Below are 20137 nucleotides of genomic sequence, written 5' to 3'. Positions count from 1 at the left end.
CAAGACATGCAGGCGGGTGAGCGTGTGAGTGTGAGCATGACCAGTCGTCAGAAGCATTAGTTAGAGATGGAAAAAGAAGGAAGGAAGAAAAACAGAAGAGGGATATACACGTATATGGAACCAAAGATTCTTGGGTTGTGTACACACTAGCTCTCTGTGTGTGTCACGTCGTTTACCTAGGTTACCATTATCTTCCACTATGGAAAATTAGCATAAAAAGTACTACTTAGTGTAAGTGATTTGATATTTAAATTTTTTTAATTAATGTTTGAGGTTTGATTTTTAGTTTGGATATAAAGTTACAAGTTAAGGTAATCTTTTATTCCAAAATAGATCAATTGGGTAGGAGAAAATTAGTTAGTTGCTAAATAAAAAACTTTAAATACTCTTGTTAAACCCAAAAAAAAAAATTGAACTGAAAAATAAATTTAACGTGTCATTATACTAAATACAAAGTGTGGATATATGGTTAATTAGTGAAAGGTAATGATACTGTACAAGGTTTTAAGAAATAATTATTATTATCGTATATATTTACTATCTCTTTTCACAAAAAAAAAAAGTATTTATAATTTTTTCCTTCTTTTAATTTTACTGTTTATCTCTCTTTCTTTTGTTCATATACTAAAAAATTGAGTGTTCATCCATCTTCATTCTTTCAAAAAATATCTGTGACTGTCGTTATAATTATAATGTCGATTTTTTTTAGCTTTCTGTTACCACAATTGTGGCTACATTACTTGTATTTGTTCATATTTTTTCACAATATTAAAGCTCAGGACAAAATTATAATTGGGATTTGACCGTAATTTAAAACTTTGATAGTACATATATGATATAATAAAGTTAATGCACATTATGAACATAAAACTCTTTAAAAACCAAATATTCTTTTTATCATGTTAGACATTCTTTTAATATATATATATATATATAGATACATAAATATCTCGTTATTTTTAAATATTTCTTTTAATATCTCTTTTTTCTCTTCATATCTTTTTTCTTATGACATTATTGTAAATCTTATTGTATTTATATTTTTTTTTCTTCTTACTAGATGTCAAATAAATGTTGGATGTTTATTCAACATTTTTGTTCACATATATGTCTTTATTTCTCGTTACATCTTTTGTATTATGCATCTTACGTTTAACATTTTCCTTTTTCAAATTGAGAGAGAGAAAGAGAGTCCTGAGAAAAGAATTTGTAGATGGGTACTGCTCATCTTTGTACACTTAATAGGGGCTTTCCTCTTGAAGCAGCCAGCCATGGACCACGCCACTTGCGACTTGTCTTGTACATCATTTTACACCATTCCTCACTCCACATGTTCTGGGGATTCCAAACCAAACATGTTGCATTCAATTTCCACTTTCGTGAAATCTCATTATCTTTAACTCCTCCACCTCCAGGAATGAATTTATATTTATATATATATAAGATCAATTTGTTATTTGTCAATGGTCATAATATATATATATATATATATATATATATATATATATATATATATATATATATAAAATAACGCTAAAAGGACGTAAAAAAAAAGAGAGAGGAAGGAACTATGTAACAAGACAAAATAAAAACAAACTTGCTCCTGCAGAGTGCACTGACAAATCAAAGCATGCATATGCTCTAATAAACTATATGTCAAATCGTACAACTGATCCCGAGCAAGGGTTTTGTGATCGACGCGTCTTCTTCTACAAATGTCAACAAACGAGTTTCACTTTCAAACAACACGATAAAACATACACTTGTACACATTGATTAGATAGAAATTTAGTTTTCTATCTAGCTACTTTTAATTATTATAAGCTGTGGAACGGGATTCACTTTGATCACCGTAACTAGAAAATCTTGTTATACCATACAATGTGCATTGGAATTAACTAATTCTTAACTCAAATGATCTCGATCATCAGTTGATTTTGTCACGAAATCGTGACATGGTTGGCAATAACCAAATAAGTTCCTCTTACCCTTTATACATCTTTTTATATTTCTAGCTACATGTGAGGAATCCTTGATAATAATGAGGTAGTGATAGACTATATAGATGGACAATGTCTTAGTCAACAAGATTAATATTATGTATCTTTCACAAGTTTCATGAAGTAGTCTTTAAATTTCTCATCAAATTTTGATATTCTTTGAGTGCTTGGTGTACGATTAGTGGCAGCTAGCTAGGGGGAACTTTTCATTGGATGAAAAGGAAGTGACCATCTATCATGCAAGCTCCATTAATGCCTTTAAAGTTAGAGAGTAGTACTATGTGGTAGCAATGAGGTCAATTGGGCAATGATGGTGGTAATTTCTAATCTAACATACCTAGATGGTAGCTGGCTAGAACAATATATATTCCTTGAAAGTATAGCCCTAAATTGACTCCTAGCTCTTCCATTCCATTTTACAATAACATAGCCATTTGAGTGAGACAGTAGTGAAAGTCTAGCCTCCTCATTTCCCTACTGTTTTGGTTGAAGGGGGAGACTCCAACTCAGTAGGGGAGTCACTTTTGTTAGTGATATTGACCCCATATTCTTGGAATATCAATGGATACCTATGGAATCTTCCTTGTCTCAAGAACGAGGCCAGGTGCACATAAAGAACAATATATATCTCCTGAGAACACGATCATTGGCATGTGTCTGTCACTTGGATTCCTTTCAATTCCTTGATCTTAGTAGGTGGGAATATGATATGGGATCCACCATGCATGCTTAGTGGAAAACCTTTAATTTTGTACTTACTTTAGTAGTCATGCAATTCATCCTCAACTTCTTGGACGTTTCTTCCAATTATAGTGTGTGTTTGTGTGCATCTTTTACTTTCATTCACACAGCAATTAATTCCTCCATGTGACGCACAGTATCCAATTTCACATGCATTGCTTCCCACTATTTACGTTAAGAGCATATATAGCCCAAATTGAAAATAATGGCCTTTAATTAGCATATAAATAATCCATTCCCTTGCGTTAGTGTTGAGGCCTTTTATGAATCCAATAAGTGAAGATTGAGGTGTTACTAGGTACACAAACCATATTGCTTTTGCACCCGATATTAAAACAAAATTCCAAAAACACCCTTTAAGTGTTTTCTTATGGATTGTGGATTGATTAATCCATATGAGTTATACAGATTACGTAATCCGTATAATTCATATGGATTGGTTAATCCTTTATACGGATTAAATGTTATATAACTTCCTTTTAAGTAAATTTTTTTAATTAAAAGAAATATTAAATTTTTGAATTTTTATAAATTATAAATATGTTAATATGATTGTTGAAAAGGAAACAATAACTTTAAAAACAAAAATAAAATTAATATATTTACAATTACAAAAACAATTACTATTTAAAAACATAATTCAAAATAATATATTTACAATTAAAAAACAATTACTATTTAAAAACATAATTCAAAATAATATTTTTTATTTAAAAATTAAACAATAAATATTTATAAACAAAAAAATAATAATATAATTTAATAAAAAGTAAATATTTTAAAAAAATAAAATAATATTTTTATAAATAAAAAAATATTTATTATTAAAAAAATAAATAAAATTAATTTATTAATAAATTAAAAAAACATACGAATTAGCTAATCCATATGAGTTATATGGATTAACTAATTCGTGTAACTCATATGGATTACCTAATCCATGAGAGGGTTAGTTAATTTGTATAACTTAATTTGTATAACTCATACGGATTAAGTAATCCATATGTATTACACGAATTAACTAATCCGTATAACTCATACGGAGTAGATGATCTGTATGTATTATACGAATATCAAACGTAATCCTAAACTATGAAAAAAAAATCTTACTTTAACGACAAAAAAGCATGACGGTGGTGTAGACAGCCTGAACGAAGTCAATGAAGACTGACGACGGCGGCAGGGCGACAACATTAACGTAAAGATGGAGGATGAAGAAGCTGCATTACGGCGGAAGCATGTACGGAATGCGCGAAGGAGATGAGAGGGAGAAGACTTTTAAAATTTAAGTAAAAAATATTTTTGCCACTTCACTTAAATTTGTTGGGTGCACTTATAAGATTGGGATCAAAATGTTGTATTTATTGTGGGCTTAAAATTAGGTCTATAAGAACCCATTTCTAATACCATTGGATCGACCCATAGCCAAATTAAGACGCGATACACATTAGAATTGGCCCATCTGTATATTATATGCGGATGTTTTAGGGCATTGTTATACATACTTCCTTTTTTACTCTTCATACTCCATAATTGTTTTGAATTTTTTGTAATACCCGAATTACCTATATTCACATCTTTTTTTTAAATAAAAAAATCATTTCCCTCCTCCCCCACCTTATTAATAGTGCAAGCCTAATCAACTTTTAACTTCTAAGAATATATTTTAAACAATATATTGTTAACATTTTAAGTAACACTACATAAGTACGCGTTTTACAACAAAAAAGTTACTTCTTTAAACTTTCTTTTAGGAAATAATAATTTTTTAAAATTATTTTTATGAAATATGAAAAAAATTAGTTATTTTTTAAAATAAACTAATTCAATCACGTACTGAAAATGTCAGACCAAAATAAATAAATAATATTTACGTTACAAGAACTTTTATTAGTCTATAAACTATAATGTCATAGACAAAGTTGGAACGTATGTACTGAGGCAGATTTTACTTTATGTAAGAAGATTTTAGTATAGTATACGAATTTAGATGCTCCCGCAAAATGTGATGCAAGGAACAAGTAGATGAAGTCCTGTAAGCGGATTCCTGATTGTACAAATACAGTCGCACTTGTGGAGAGAGAAATTTTTTCTTAACTGGTATTTTTTTTTTCAAAAAATTAATCTCATGACTTTCGATTGTGAAATATCTTGTTGTCAAGGAAAAAAACATGAATTTAGATGTTATTATGAGTACTTCGTTACCAGTATGCAAATATTTCTGCATGGGGTTTTCATACCGCAAGCTTCAAAAATACCTTATGATCTTTATAGAAAACCAAAACTGTAATACAAAATTACAAATAACTAAGATATGTGGTAGGATTTTCAATTGAAATACACATCAGGACAATAATCAATTAATGTTGTTGGCAAAATCCATATAACATTCTTTAGTCCTTTACTTTTATATATAGTGGGTTTCTCTCAAAACCTTCCTTAGTGGTGAGTCTACCCTTTAACAAAAAAAAAATCACATATTTTTTAGCTAGCCCTTGAGAAAATTAAGCCACAAATAGCAAACATAAATTACGCCAAAAATGATTTTTAGACAATCAAAGTGTTATTTCACACCTAACTATAAAAAGATAAAAGGGAGAAAAATATCAATATGATAAATAATATGATATAATAGGAAGAGAAATAAAAAATATAAAAAAATGTTAATTAAGTGTTTGAAAAATTAAGATGTTAAAAAATCATTGCTCAAAGTTAGATAGATGACCGTTAGCTTAAGTAATAGATTTTGGGCCAATGAATTGCTTAAATTTGGAGTTTGAAGTGGAAGAAAATTGTGTCCAAAGGTAGAGTTTCTTTCGTTGAAGAAAACTATCTCTACCAGAGTAAAACCTTTGAGTGTTGCATGTTGTTATGATGTATGAGTACCAAATTAAATATGTATTTATTTCATCTAAATATAACAGTTTGTTGCTTTAGTTAAAGCACCTTTAGATACATGAATTTTTTAATCTCGTTTTTTTGGTTTAATGTTTACGTCAATGTTCATTAAATTTACACAGAATGCTTACCCTCCACGTAGGATTCTATGTAAAAAGATAACAACAAATTTTAACGAAGGTGATAAGAGGACTACATGAAAAAATAAATAATAGCTTCATAAAATTTTAAAAGTAATAGACATAATTGATTGTCGAATCAAATAGACCCGATGGATCCAATAATATGAACCAAACAAATAAATTTTAGTTCGGATTAATTCTTTTTTACTTCAAATCTAAACCAAAACAATGATAGTTAGTTATTTTTCATATTTATTTTGTTTTCAACCCAAACTATCTCAAGAGCCGATCAATTTTTTTTTTTTTAAAAAAAGTTAATAAATCTTAAACTTTAAAATTTAGATTTTTCTCCTACTTTTATTTTTTATTCATTTTTTATCTTATTTAGTATTACCAAGTGTTATAATTTGGTCTTATTTGTTATGCATTTCTTTTTACCATATATTAATAATTTATGTAAGTTAGTAACTATAAAAAATTAAATATTAAATAAAATTGATAACTACTCGTTAAAGAATAAAGAATATTGCCTTGTATTAATATAAATTAAATACTTATATAAACAATAGACAATAAGTGAAGAATAATACTTGAAAAAAACTTAACCTGTTTTTATTATAATCCAATGACCCAAATCAAACCAACTTAATCTTAATCTAATTGGTTTAATTTGCATTAGTAAAAGAATTTTAAAACTCAAATCAAATCAACCCAACTAATAATATATATAAACCACATGTAGTTACTTGTATCTTAGACGAGCAAAAATAGCCTGTAAGATTCAGGTTCCTACCACTCCTACAAGATTAAGCAGATAAAAGCACTCAATAATTTCATCTTACATCTCAGTCTCAAGAACACACCACCCAGCAAAACTATCTTAAAAAATATTTACTATTTTCGGAAAAACAGCAATTTCCAGAAAGCATTCTGAACTATTTTCACAAAATATTTGATCCTTAGGTCAATGAAATGCGTTGATCAACAATGAAATAATGAACAAAATAAATAAACCTTTGAATTATTTGGTCACACAAAACACAAACAGCTATAACCAGGCGTCCATGAAACTTCAAGGTCAATAAACACATAGAATCAACCCAAGAAAGCGTCAAATAATCTTTAGAGGATATTATTAAGAAGTTAAGAAACAAAGACAAAGCAAAACAGATAACCTAACACCTCTCACTGATATCTCATCTTGAGCCTAGAGTTAACACTGCGAGGTGAAGCATGCCGCATAGATGGACCAAACAACTCTGAGTACATTTCCAAGAAGAACTTATCCACAATTTCAAGATATGCAGGGCAAGTGAGTCTAGAATAGTAATGAAGAACCTCTTCAATGTCCAATACATATTCCACATTGTTCATGTCCAACATCTCCAACTCCCTCAGCTTCTGTTCCACCATGCAGTATCTGTGTTCTTTCATACACATAGACATGAATGATGATGATGATGACGATGACTCTTTCTTCCTTCCCTTTTGAATAGTTAAGCTCCTCTTGTTGTTGTTGCCACCACCTTCCTCTTTTTTCTCCACCTTGTTCTTCTTCTGAGCATGGCTTGCATTGGACAAGCTAATGTAGCTTCCACTATAGACCTCACTTTCTTGCTTTGATGGCAATGCAGATGCAGCTTTCTTCTTCATTCTCCTCCTTGCTTTCTCATTTTCTGACTCCCATTGGTCAGAGAAATCGGTGTACAACTTCTCCATGTCTTGATAGCTTGTGTTGCTGGTCATATCCATGGCACTTGATGCAGCAGCCGCAGAATAAGAGAAATGACTGTGTGGAGAAGCTTTGGGAAGCCTTTGGTAATAACCTGGGGAGAAGAAAGACTTGAAGTTCTTTATAGTCTTTTGGAAGAACTTCTTGGTTCTGGAAATGGAACTTAGCAACATTGGTGATGGCAAGGGTAGTAGTAATACCACTTCCTCTATGTATGTAATTAACTATAAATGAGATTTTCTGGTTGGTACCTTCTGATGCAGATAAGGGACACAAAGTTGTATCTACCTGTGTGAGAATGTGTAAATGTATCTCTTTTTAGGTGATGATCTCAGTGAAGATTTCTCTATAAAGTTGACACAATGAGAGGAGCCATTAAAGAGACTTTAGTTTTTCCTTTTGGAAGATCAATGGAACTCCCTTTTCTTTCCTATTCTTTTGTTGTTCTCCTTTGTCTTCACACTCTAGCTCTTGTGTTGTCCCATTTTCTTTCTGCTTCCTAACTGGACCCCACAATCTCCAAACTTGGAAGATAGTGACCCTTTTTCATTATAAACTAGTTTTGTAAGTTTCGTTGCCTTTACTTTTGATGGTGGAGTTGGTATGTAGCCTCCTTGGGAAAATGAAAGGGGATGGTGGTTGTTGAATTGGACCTTTCTTAAACAGTTCGGTTCCTACATTTTATGGCATCTTTTCTCCTAATCAGTAGTCACTAATCACATCACTATTTGTCTTAATTCACCTTGCTTCATATACGTATTTTAATTATCAAGATAATGTGATATGATTGATAGAAAAATCATATTTCTTAAATATATTATTAGAGATTCAATCTTTATATTTGTATATATGAAATATCATTTATCAAGAGAAGTTAATGACTTAGATAAATTTTACTATATCCTTAAATTAGTCTTTAACTCTGTCAACTAAATATACCCTTTTATCATAGAAAAAGAAATACGTATTCAATTAGTACCTTTGAAACGTTTAATTAACTAGCACTTTTTTTGACAAGTTGGATACTGCTAAGTTTGAATACAAGAAAAAGAAAAGCTTGCTTGACTACAATTTATTTTTTTAAAATGTAGATTGCTTTCTTGAAAGGTCTGTAACTTACTACACGTGACTGTGTACAATGACCTCACATGTCAAGTACGCCAATGTATTTTCACTGCATATCAGGTCAATTTTAATTTTTTAACGAGCAAGCCATGAAAGAAACATTACTACAACAAATTCTATTCTGATACGTATATTTTATAACTTTTTTTTCTATAATTAGGAGAGCGATGATAAGAAAAAAGAAAAGCTAACATAAAATAAACGATATGATAAAGAAAAATATAACTTAGTATACACATCTACAAACATGCTTAGACATAATATTTGTTTGTTTTGTTGAGAAATTTTAACTTTATTTTTCCTCTTTGATTGTCAAAGGGTATATTATTCACAACGATGAAGGAGGATTAATGTTGGCGTGGGTGGGTGGTTCCATGTGGTCATGTGTGTGTTAATTATATACACACACTGAAGCAAGTGGTTCTACGGAGGAATTAAAATGTAATAATGGAAGAAAATATGGGTGCGTGCGGGTGTGGTGTGGTGTGGGACGTTTCTTTGGGTAACCATAGTCGGGTCAAAATCAATTATCTTCGATGTTGAACAACTGCATATGTACTGTTATTCTTTTTTTTTTCATTTATTTTTCTCTTGTCTTCATGAAATCACTGTTCACGGGTGACATTTTAGATATCAAAACTTATGATCTATGAAACACCGACACATAAATATCTGTCAAAAACATCAAATTCAACCCCGAGACGGACGTAGGTATCATGTCGATGTCAATCCAAACACCACGAACACGATAAAAGGTTGGAATGTTCGTGCTTAATAGCCTATGATACCTTTGTTACACCCCTGTAAAACTTTTATATTGCTCTCAGACCTCATGTTTTAATATCTTTAGTTATGCTCATCATTAGGCGTAGCAAACCAAACACAATTTGTTTTTATCAGTATTGATAGTATATCATTATTTAATCATAAGTTAATATAAGCATGTATTTATTAGTCATTGAAATTATATCTTTTATCATTCTATCCACCTCCTAAATAATGGAACATATGTTTTTTTCTGCTTCATTATAAAATATCCAATTAATAAAATGATAATTTTATTCATTTTAATTTTATTTTATTTTACTTATTATTTATACACCTGAACATAATCTAAAAAAGAGCATGTTGTATTTCACCCAAAAGTAGAATGATATTTGTTTCTTTCATTTAATGAGCTTTGACTCATGACCAAAACATCGACTTTTATATTTTCCACATCATAGAAAGTTCTTCATTGCTCATAAGAATCACATCTCTGTCCTCCGTTGTGTATGTATAATCACCCTTTTGTTAGGCATTAATGTTATGCTCGCAATTTCTTTTTGAATAACTAAAAAATGTTTTTTTAACATATAAAATAATGATTGGGCTATAATAGTATAAAATATTCGTTTTCCTTACCATAATAGTACTAAATAACTCTATTGAAAATCGTGATTATTTTTTGTTGGAAAATCGTGAATGCATATAAGATGAGTATTTTTCTTTTAACATAATTTGACTTTTGGGGTATGAAATATATGTTAAGAGGATAATATTCATCTTATGTGCATTCATGGTATCGGACGAAAATTAATCATCGTTTCTAACGGAACTATCTTGTATCAATATTATAGTTACTAAAAAAATTTAGAAAAATATTTATTATATTGTAAAAAGTAAAAATTATTTAATACTTTTATTTTTTAATTAACTAAAAATATTTTAAGGAGTGTATTTTATGTTTTTTTTATCATATAAACGTAATATATAGAATAGAAAATTCAATGAATAAATAAAACCTTTTACCAGCATTTGTTAGTCTAAAGAATAGAGTTTAATTTTCCTCAAATAAAGTGTTGGGGTTCAAATCTTGTAAATTAAAAAAAAAAATAGATTAGCCCTTAAATGGCTCAAAACAAAATGGCACGTTCTTCTGAGTTTCAATCTTGTTGTTAAGCATCTTTTATTTTTAGCATATTGTCATGGATTTGATGAACGGCGTTGACAATAAGGCCATCCTCCTCCTTGTTTATTTCCCAGTCTTGGACATGTATTGTTGTCTTGCAAATTTGGTTAATGGTGTTGAGACTAGTATTACAGCTATTTTACAGAATTTGGACCCACAATATCATCATAGATATTTTTCAACGCAACAAGTAGCACAGGGTCTGATTTAATTAGGTCTCATTTTGTATTTTGTCCTATCCTCTTATTTCATGTTAAGACAGGTAGTTCTTAGTGTGTCTCTCATTGAAAATTTTCCACTTATCGGTATTGGTAAGCTTTTGTTAGACTGATTTGAGACGGTGACAGACTCTTAAACTCATAAATAATTTTTTTTTATGATTGTCCTTGTTGACTTGATGATGCTATCCATTTGCATAATTAGGAAGCAAAGTATAGATAGGGCTACTTCTATTGATAGAAATTAGAAAACGTCCCAAGACTAAATATTGTAGTGCTATACATAGTAAAATACAAGCCTGGTACGTAGCCAGTTATCTATAACTATTAACTATTAATCAAACAGTTAATAGTGGAAGTTGATTGAGAAAGAGAACAACTGGCCACTTGCCTGGGGCAAAATTTGACCAAGACTAAGCAACAACACATCAAATTTGGTAAGGGTACTAACAGAGAGGCTAGCCTACAAGCCAAGTTTGAACATTAATAGAAAATGGGCCACGCGTCTATAGAGTTTGGAACCAGTCTGCGTCACAGAAAACAAGGAACATAATATTAGTCTATAGTCTAAAATCTAAATACACTCGTGCTTGATTCTTAAGGATACGGTTCATACATTACACACATGGCACTCTATGCATCCCTTTTGTTTTTCAACCTATTCTCAACCAAAATGTATCACTTTCCTACCTGTTTTATATTCATCAAGAGACACAATCATTTTCTGATAATAACTTTGTGATTTAGAGACATTGAATTTCACTTGAAAAGAAAAAAACAATTGGAGATTAATACGTTTTGATGTGTCTATGTTTTGTCTATCCTGCATTTGTACTCATGAAGTTTTTCCTTGGAACATGTCAAGGATAAATGTTGATTGATATAAATATACCCGTGATCAAGTGTATTATTTGTTTTTGCCTCTTTGGAAAGAGGGTGTTGATGGAGTCTTCAGGGACAAGGTCCATGAGATTGGCATCTGGGTCATGGTTTTGTTCTTATAAAATAGAAATCAGGATTCAATTCAATTTATATCTAAATAAAGATTCATCTGGATTTGCTCTTAAGGAGATTCGCCACAATACTCGATAATTTCTCTCTGGGGTCTAGCATGTAGCAAGGAAGCATTCAATTTCTGATTGTTGGAAGTCATTCAGCCGAATCTGCTCTCAACTTGATTAATAGGTTGAGGCTAATTTTGAAATGTGTATGCCCTCTCATTCATTCTCATACTACAGTAAATCCATGAAGACTGAAGAGTCCCTCTCACTGTGAAGTGATTTAACAGTAACATCATTAATATTAGGGGCCACAAAATATATATATATATATATATATATATATATATATATCTATATATATATATGCTTTTATGGGCATGCACTCACGGAGTAAACAATCAGATACCTTAATAAATACATTGTCCAATGAAACAGAGAAGCTCAAGCTTCAATTTCCAAACAATTTTTTTCCTGGGAGAGATTCATTCCCGGGTATGTCTAATTTTGGACTAGTCTATCTATAATCTACAATCCAATGTATATATCCAAATGTATAAACCACTATGTACCTTGCCCGGCAAACAGCAAATTAAACAAAAAATAATAATAGCACTCATTTGCCAATCTCTTGGACAACAGCACTATTTCTTTTTTCCAACTTCTAAAGGCTTGATCTTCAAACAAAGATCAAGGCTTTAATTTAAAGCTTATTCTCAGATTCAATGTGCTTGATCTTCAAACAAAGCTTCAATCTCTTCTAAGCTTTTGCCTTTGGTCTCTGGTAAAAAGAAATAAAAGAAAAGTGTGGCACACACCATCACCCCACAAAGCACAAAGAACATGCCTCCAAATGTTATTGCCTCTGAAACACTAAGGAATGTCATGGACACAATCCCACTCATCAAACGGTTCACAGAAATGGCCAAGCTGGAACCTTGGGCCCTTAGCCTCAAAGGGAAAATCTCTGAAGAGTAGACCCAAGTTGTAGGCCCAAGCCCAATAGAAAAGAATGATACTGTAGCACAGACAGCAACCACACACAAAGCAATGACCCATTCATCCTTGTTATCACCAGATAACTTAAGCAAGGTACAGCCCAAGCCCAGCACAAACAATGAGATTGCCATGCCACATGAGCCCAACAACAACATGGGCCTCCTCCCAACCGGGTCCAAGAACAAGGCTGATATCAAAACAAAGCAAGTCTTGGCTATTCCCATGATGATTGTAACACCAAAAAGCTGCTTCTCATCCTTAATCCCAGCCTCCTTAAACACTTCTGGGCTATAATACATGACAGCATCATTCCCAGAAGCCTGCATGAAGAAGTTAACACCAATAGCAACCACAAGAATTCTCAACACAGGGCTAGTAGGTGTAACAAGCAACTCCTTCCAAACCCCTTGTCCATTAAAAGAACCATCAGAAGTTGTTGCTTTGTCCATGTTTGTGATGGAAGCAGAAGCAGCAGCAGCTTCTTGTATCTCAGCAAGCCTCAATTCAGCTTCTCCTTTGTTCTCTGATGTTCTAATCAAAACCTGCTTTGCTTCCTCAAACCTTCCTTTCACTACAAGCCAACGAGGCGACTCGGGCATTGCCAACACACCAAGTGCCACTGCAATTGATGGCAAGGCTGCAAGGCCAAGCATGAGTCTCCAGTTGATGCCATTTGGGAGACCTGAGAAGGCATAGTTGGAGACATAACCAAGTAGAATTCCAACACTGATGAAGACTTCAGGGAGTGATGTGAGAAAGCCTCTGGTGAGAGCAGGAGAGAGCTCAGCCACATACACTGGTGAGATCATGAGGGAGTAACCAACACCAATGCCTGCAACTACACGACCTGCCATTAGGAATGGGAATGAAGGGGCCAAACCCATCAGAATAGCACCAATCAGGAATGTTGCTGCAGCAACCATTATGGTGTACCTTCTCCCAATCCAATCAGAGGTCTTGCCTGAAGCAAGAGATCCTATCAGGGAACACACATTTAAGCACCCAACAAGGATTTCTACTTGGACTGATGTGATCTTTAGATCTTGCCTTATTAAAAGAGAAGCACCACTCATGACCCCAATATCTGCACACACATAAAAATCAAAATTCTTCAATACAAGGTACTCCTGTGATTAAGCTTGGCATAATTGCATCAACAATCATAAAACTTGTTATCAAAGTTTCTCAATTTTATCTGGGTTTGGAATGCAGGCAAAACTTAAAATGCGGTTTCTTGATTATTTTTGCAGTGCTCTTCTATCAGAATTGAAATTTCACTTTGATAATCTGTTTTTAAATCTCTCACAACATACAATCCGAATCTTTATTAGGCAGATTACTAAGAAACTTTATTGCGCAAAATTACTGAGATAAAACTCCAATTCTGATTCCAGAACAGCACCAAAAGCAGAACTAAGAGAAACTTGGGATGTTGCCATTGGTTGAGGATTTGATCTGGGAAATATATTATAAGTATATTTGTGTATCTGTTAGGCATTGAATTCTTTGAACAGGAATTTGTGAAACTCACCATAGCCTAAGAGGATGGAGTTTGTGGAAGCCAAGATAGCACCACCAAGTGCATATCTGTTGAGGCGAGGCTTATTGCTTTGGTATGAAACACAATTCTGTGATGTGTTAGGCTGATGTTGAGAGCTACCTTCCTCTGCACAAGTTTCTTCTTTTTCACCATCATTATGATTGGGATGATCAGCTTTTGCAGCAGAAGCAGGAAGAGGGTAGTAACAATGGTGTTCCAGAGCAGAATTCTCTTCCATCTCTATTGCAAAAGCAACAGTGACTTCAAAAATTTGTACCACAGCCTCAAATATTAAAATTCATCAAAGAAAAAAATCTACCAATATAATAATGATTAGGGGATTAATACAAAGACCAATGAGTGTCTGATTAAAATCACGGGGCTTTCTAATTTTCTTAAGAATGTGGCGTTTTAAAAATTATTATTTTTAAAAAATAAGATAGCAAAATCACACCAGTAACTCTAAATAGTTAGTAGTATTAAATAAAGAACTTTATTTAAATATATTTACTATCATTCAATTATAAAAATGTCATATACGATGAAATTGTTAATTTTCATAATGAATTTTATCTAATTTGCATAAAAAAATTTGCAACTATAAAAAAATAGAATTTAATTTTTATATACTATTAATATAAATAATTTTTTAATATTAACCAACAGAAAATCATGGTATAAATATAATTTTTAAATTAATTATTATAAAAATTATACTATCAAGAAATACATATTCACTCTAAAAATTAATCATAAATAAAAATGCTAATTTCTTGTAAATAGCTTTCATTTCTATAATGATCTTACCTTATTTGATCATTTGGTCGTGATTATTTTGGGTGAAAAATATTTATGATATCAAAAAAATAAAATAACTTTCTTAATTGTTAAATAAAAATTAGTAATAACTCTTTGGACTTTTAAAATATTATATATATATATATATATATATATATATATATATATATATATATTGTATTTATTATTTAAGATTTATTTATAAAATATAATAGTATAGAGATTACTCTCTAGGAACTGTGTCCAAATCAGTCCAATCAAGGTGAAAAGGACAAGACAGCACGTGTTTATTGCTCCGTATTCATTTACACCCACATGCACTTAGTCCCAACCCCTTTCAATTATTCATATTTCACAACACAAAGTCTTTCTTCTCTGTCTTTGTAATAGGCAGGTTGAATCCTAATTACTGAACTTATTTAAATGGATAAAAATTATAAAATTCACTCTGTTTTTTCTTTTCATTAAATTTAAATGTGGAAAATTAAGTTTCTTATCACTTTAATGAACCATTGGTCTTTAACATTAGGATTTTTTTTCAATCTTGCTTCTCATTAAAAAAATATATATACTCAACATGTGAGCAACATAAGTATTAGTATATTATTAAAGTCTACCAAAAATGCTTAGTTTAATTAGTTAAACATGACATATGAGTTATGATAAATCGCTTAATTCTTGATTTTGATTCTTATCAATAAAAAAATATTAACATAATAAAAAGGACATTTTGTTTCCACCTTAGAACAACAAAAATATTATTATTAGGATGAATATCACTACTATAAAAAAGATATTTAACGACAATTATAAACTATCGGTATATTCAACGTCATTGAAAGTTGAAACTATTAACGACGATTTTTATTAAAACCGTCGTAGAAAAATCAATCTTTCTAAGATGGTTATTATCTAAGAATCATCTTAAAAAATATCTTTTTAAGATGATCTTTATTCAAGAATCGTCTTAGAATGTACGTTTTTTAAGACGATTTTATTTAAGAACTGTCTTAAAATGTATTATTTCTAAGACGAGTCTTAGGTAAGAAACGTCTTAGAAAAGACACTTTGATAGTTCTTAGATAAGAACTGTTTTAGAATTTATGCTTTTTAAGACGGGTCTTAGTCTTAGGTAAAAATCGTCTTAGAATGTATATTTTCTAAAATGATTCTTACCTAAATCGTCTTAAAAATTGAAATGACTACCCAATTTTTACATTGGCCTTCTGAATGACTACCAAATTACAATTAGCAAATTACAAATAAACAAACAAACACATGTAATATTCAAAGACATGCAACATGTCCATAAAACACCAATTACAATCCATATAATGACATTGTAGTGACACATGTCCAATTTGTGCAAAAATACTTAGATGGCCATAATAAACTTTATATGCACAATATCTTCATAGATTGACAACATGCATAAGAAACATACCAAAAATAAAATTTCTTAACCATAGGATCAAAAATAAGATATCTGAAATTATGTTCACATTTCTCCAACCTACTAATTTCAAATCTCAGGGTCAAAAACATAATTCAGTAAAACTAACTACAAGTCTCTAGGGTGAAGTTTGATTGAGCCCTAGCACAACTATGAACAATATAATAAGAACTTGAAATACCAAAGAATTTTGTTGGTTCCTTTATTACTTCCAATGTTAATTAAAGTAAATCAATCAGACTTCTAAACATGGTATATGCACCCTATTAAGTGCTTAAGAAATCATACATACATAAAAGATGAAGCATGTTGTTTCGTGATTGTGTTCATAACTCATTATAATAGCAAAACAAACATAACTTGACTGTCTCCCAAGTGAAAAATATAAAACAAAAAATAAAAGGAAAACATACACCCACAGTAGGTTAGTAGCTGGCTAAAGCCCAATTTAACACTATTGATATCGAACCTATTATATTGGGTAACAATGTCTTTGGCACAATGTCCATCTGGTAACTAATTCAATGCTTCTTCTTCCTCCTTCTCTTCATTGTCACCCTTGGCATCCAAAAAGCTGGGCTGATTTGTTGAAGATAAAAGCCTAGCCCACATTCTATTAGTTATCACTATGTGGTTCTGTCTCTCAGTGATTCTCTGCATAACAATTAACAAAGCAACAAAACATAAAATGTTAGTAGAAAGGATTATTGAATATTAATAAATAAATCATCTTTATTCTATTGAATCAACAAAACACTTTTCGTAAAAGAAGACTTAACTGGTTATGAAGAGAAAATATAATATGTAAGGTCAATGGGGGAAATAATCAATACATGAAGTAAAACAACACACAGGCAGTCACAATTTAAGCTATTAAGGCATTATCAAATGATTGCAAAATATACTAATAAAGATAATGGTTTCATTTAATTTACTAGGAGAATATTCCACGTCCTAGTTGGTTGTATGCTTTGTCCCTTGTTTTTATTCTACTCTTTATTGTTATAAAAAAAGGCATTTTTTGTATAATTATGGTCTATTATGCAGTGTCCCAACATAAATATTAGTGTTTTTCTTTGTGTTTTTGTATAGATGCCTCAATCATTAGGACTCAATTGTGTCACATGCCTGCACCCTTATCATTACAAACATGTTTGGTGTCATTGTATGAATAAGTGGTTTATGTTTTGTTTTTGCATTCATTCCTTGTAACCAACACCAGTTATTCTTGAGTCTCTAAAATTAGTGGTGAGGAGTCAAAAGAGGTTGACTAAAGAAAAGGAAACATGAAGTCCCAAGAACATCACCATTATACAAAGCAATACATAAGGGAATAGGATGATAAATAGTATGAAGCCAAATTCTGACATTTATTTGTTTAGCCTTTACAGAAGCTACACTTCATTAATTAATGGTGACAAATTTGTCTTTTTTATGAATTTCTTAATAAAAGTATATTTTTTATGAATATCTTCTTGAATTTCTCTTACAGAGTAGGATGATAACAATGAAAACCAACACATATTGTGTGTATACATGATACATTCTGTGTTAACAAAGAACACATCAATTACTTGGTGGGAGCTTTAGCAATTTATTTGACCTACATATAAGGTGTTGGAATTTGGTTCCGAAAAACTTCTCTATACATAAATAGAAGTTCACAGTTTTTAACATGTATCTAGCATCGGTGAGTATGGTATGATGAAAACCAGGAACTAATATTATACTACATAAATATGGATCAAGGTAAGCCATAACTTTAATTGATTCATAAGTAGCTACATGACACTTTTTCTCAAATATACAAGTGGCCATTTCATAAGTCCCAAAATATAAATTTGCATGGGATCCAAATACATACGAAATTTGGTAAATATTGTACTACAAGAAAGAGAAATATTGTCAAGGAAGTTGGGGGGAGATAGAAATTAGCCTATAACCGGTTATTCAGTTGGTTATGAAAGAGTGGGATAATGGACAGTGGACATATATCGTGGGAAATTGCCAAAAAAAGGTCAGACTAAAGTAGACAGGGACTTTTGGGAGAGAAAATGTACTCTTTAACTTCCTAGTATTTCATGAACATGTATTTTCATCTGTTGTTTCTTGTGATCAAGTTCTATATCACTTTGGTACAGTTTTGAATTTTTCTATAATACAATGAATATTCATAGGAGGCTCTTGTTATAATTTGGTACCTCTCACATCAACAACATGAATTCACAAATTCAGTTGATAGCTGTGTAGAATTCGTGTCGTAAAAAAACATATTTGTAGTAATGTCAGCAACAATTAGTTGAGGCGTTACCATTACTCTAGTCTAATAGTCTCTGACAATATAATCATTATCTATAGTGAAAAAGGATACACGTATAAAATAATGTATAGTCTCATCCAAAATTAGAAAGTCTTGTTCATTTTGCTTAAACTATGTTAATGATGGGATACCATTTATTTGAGTATGTCAATACCACTCTAAGTGTTTGGTTCAAGTGACAATGAGGTGGCTCAAGTTTGGTCCTATTTCTACAATGTGAGGAGTCATGTTAATTCTAGTGTTGCTGCCAACTAATGTCACATATATCTACTTGACAATCTAACAAAGACAAGGTTTGCTATTACATATTTATGTTACTAAGCTATTATGGTTTTCTTGTAGCAAATTTTACGGACTACAATTTCAGTGTGTCAATTACATGCATAACTTTATATATAGGATCTTCACAATTGCTTTAGGTGATATATTGATAGTGATACAAAAGAGACTTTTTCTATGATGGAATGGTGAATTAGGACTGAAAATAAAATGCCCCAATAACTTTTTCTTTTTCTATTAATGCTTTGTTACTCTCTGGAGTAGTTTCTAGTCTACTTTCTAAGATGTTAAACTAATGGAACCATCATAACAAATTAGAATGTTTAATGTAGTTTATTTCTGGCCAAAACAATAAAAATAAAGGCAAGAAGAAATTACCTCAAGACAAGGGAAAGATGTTTCAATGTCACTCACACTGGTCCATGTTCATAGCACATGGGATCCTGCATGTAAAACAAATAATTCTCTAAAATGAAGTTAAGTAAACAACCACTTAATTGAAAAGGCATATCCTGAAGGTAACTGTAACAACTAGTGTTTGGTATATTGAGTTCAATCAAGAAATATGTTGATCTCTTGTAGTGGAATACTTGTTGGAGTAGTGATCAATGCTAGGAAATTGATTACGTCTATCCCTTGGTGATTGAACTCGTACTAGAGATGGTAATTGTCTGCAAATGTCAAAAAGAGTCGATGTCATGCTACAGAGATCAATAAATGTCAAAAGGAGTTTTTCTACAAAAATCTGACTTGTGCAGTTTGTTTTACATTTGTTATTTAAATCAACACACATATATCGGATAATACTCATAAAATATGATTCAGATATATGTTCATAATAACCTTCTAACAAATATAAAAAAAATGTTATCATCTTATTTTTAGGAATAAAAGAAGACTACATAACAAATATCATTATATATATATATATATATATATATATATATATATATATATATATAT

At 31.1% G+C, this 20137-nt stretch overlaps 2 protein-coding genes across 2 annotated transcripts; both read right to left on the bottom strand.

Moving 5' to 3' along the window:
• Nucleotides 1-6856: 6856 nt before the first annotated feature.
• Nucleotides 6857-7959, bottom strand: LOC100795198 (uncharacterized). The gene has a single exon (XM_003528886.5). The coding sequence runs from the start codon at nucleotides 7664-7666 to the stop codon at nucleotides 6947-6949; it is 720 nt and encodes a 239-aa protein (XP_003528934.1). The 5' UTR covers nucleotides 7667-7959; the 3' UTR covers nucleotides 6857-6946.
• Nucleotides 7960-12171: 4212 nt separating this feature from the next.
• LOC100819725 (probable polyol transporter 6) lies at nucleotides 12172-14652 on the bottom strand. The gene is made up of 2 exons (XM_003529947.5): nucleotides 14316-14652; nucleotides 12172-13868 (listed from the first exon to the last, which is right to left on the bottom strand). The coding sequence occupies exons 1-2, from the start codon at nucleotides 14560-14562 to the stop codon at nucleotides 12508-12510; spliced, it is 1608 nt and encodes a 535-aa protein (XP_003529995.1). The 5' UTR covers nucleotides 14563-14652; the 3' UTR covers nucleotides 12172-12507.
• Nucleotides 14653-20137: the final 5485 nt, after the last annotated feature.

The sequence above is a fragment of the Glycine max genome, chromosome 7 (genome assembly GCF_000004515.6).
Source record: "Glycine max cultivar Williams 82 chromosome 7, Glycine_max_v4.0, whole genome shotgun sequence".
NCBI lineage: Eukaryota > Viridiplantae > Streptophyta > Magnoliopsida > Fabales > Fabaceae > Glycine > Glycine max.
The sequence above is the reverse complement of the archived record's forward strand: the minus strand, read 5'-3'. Positions and strand labels throughout refer to the sequence as shown.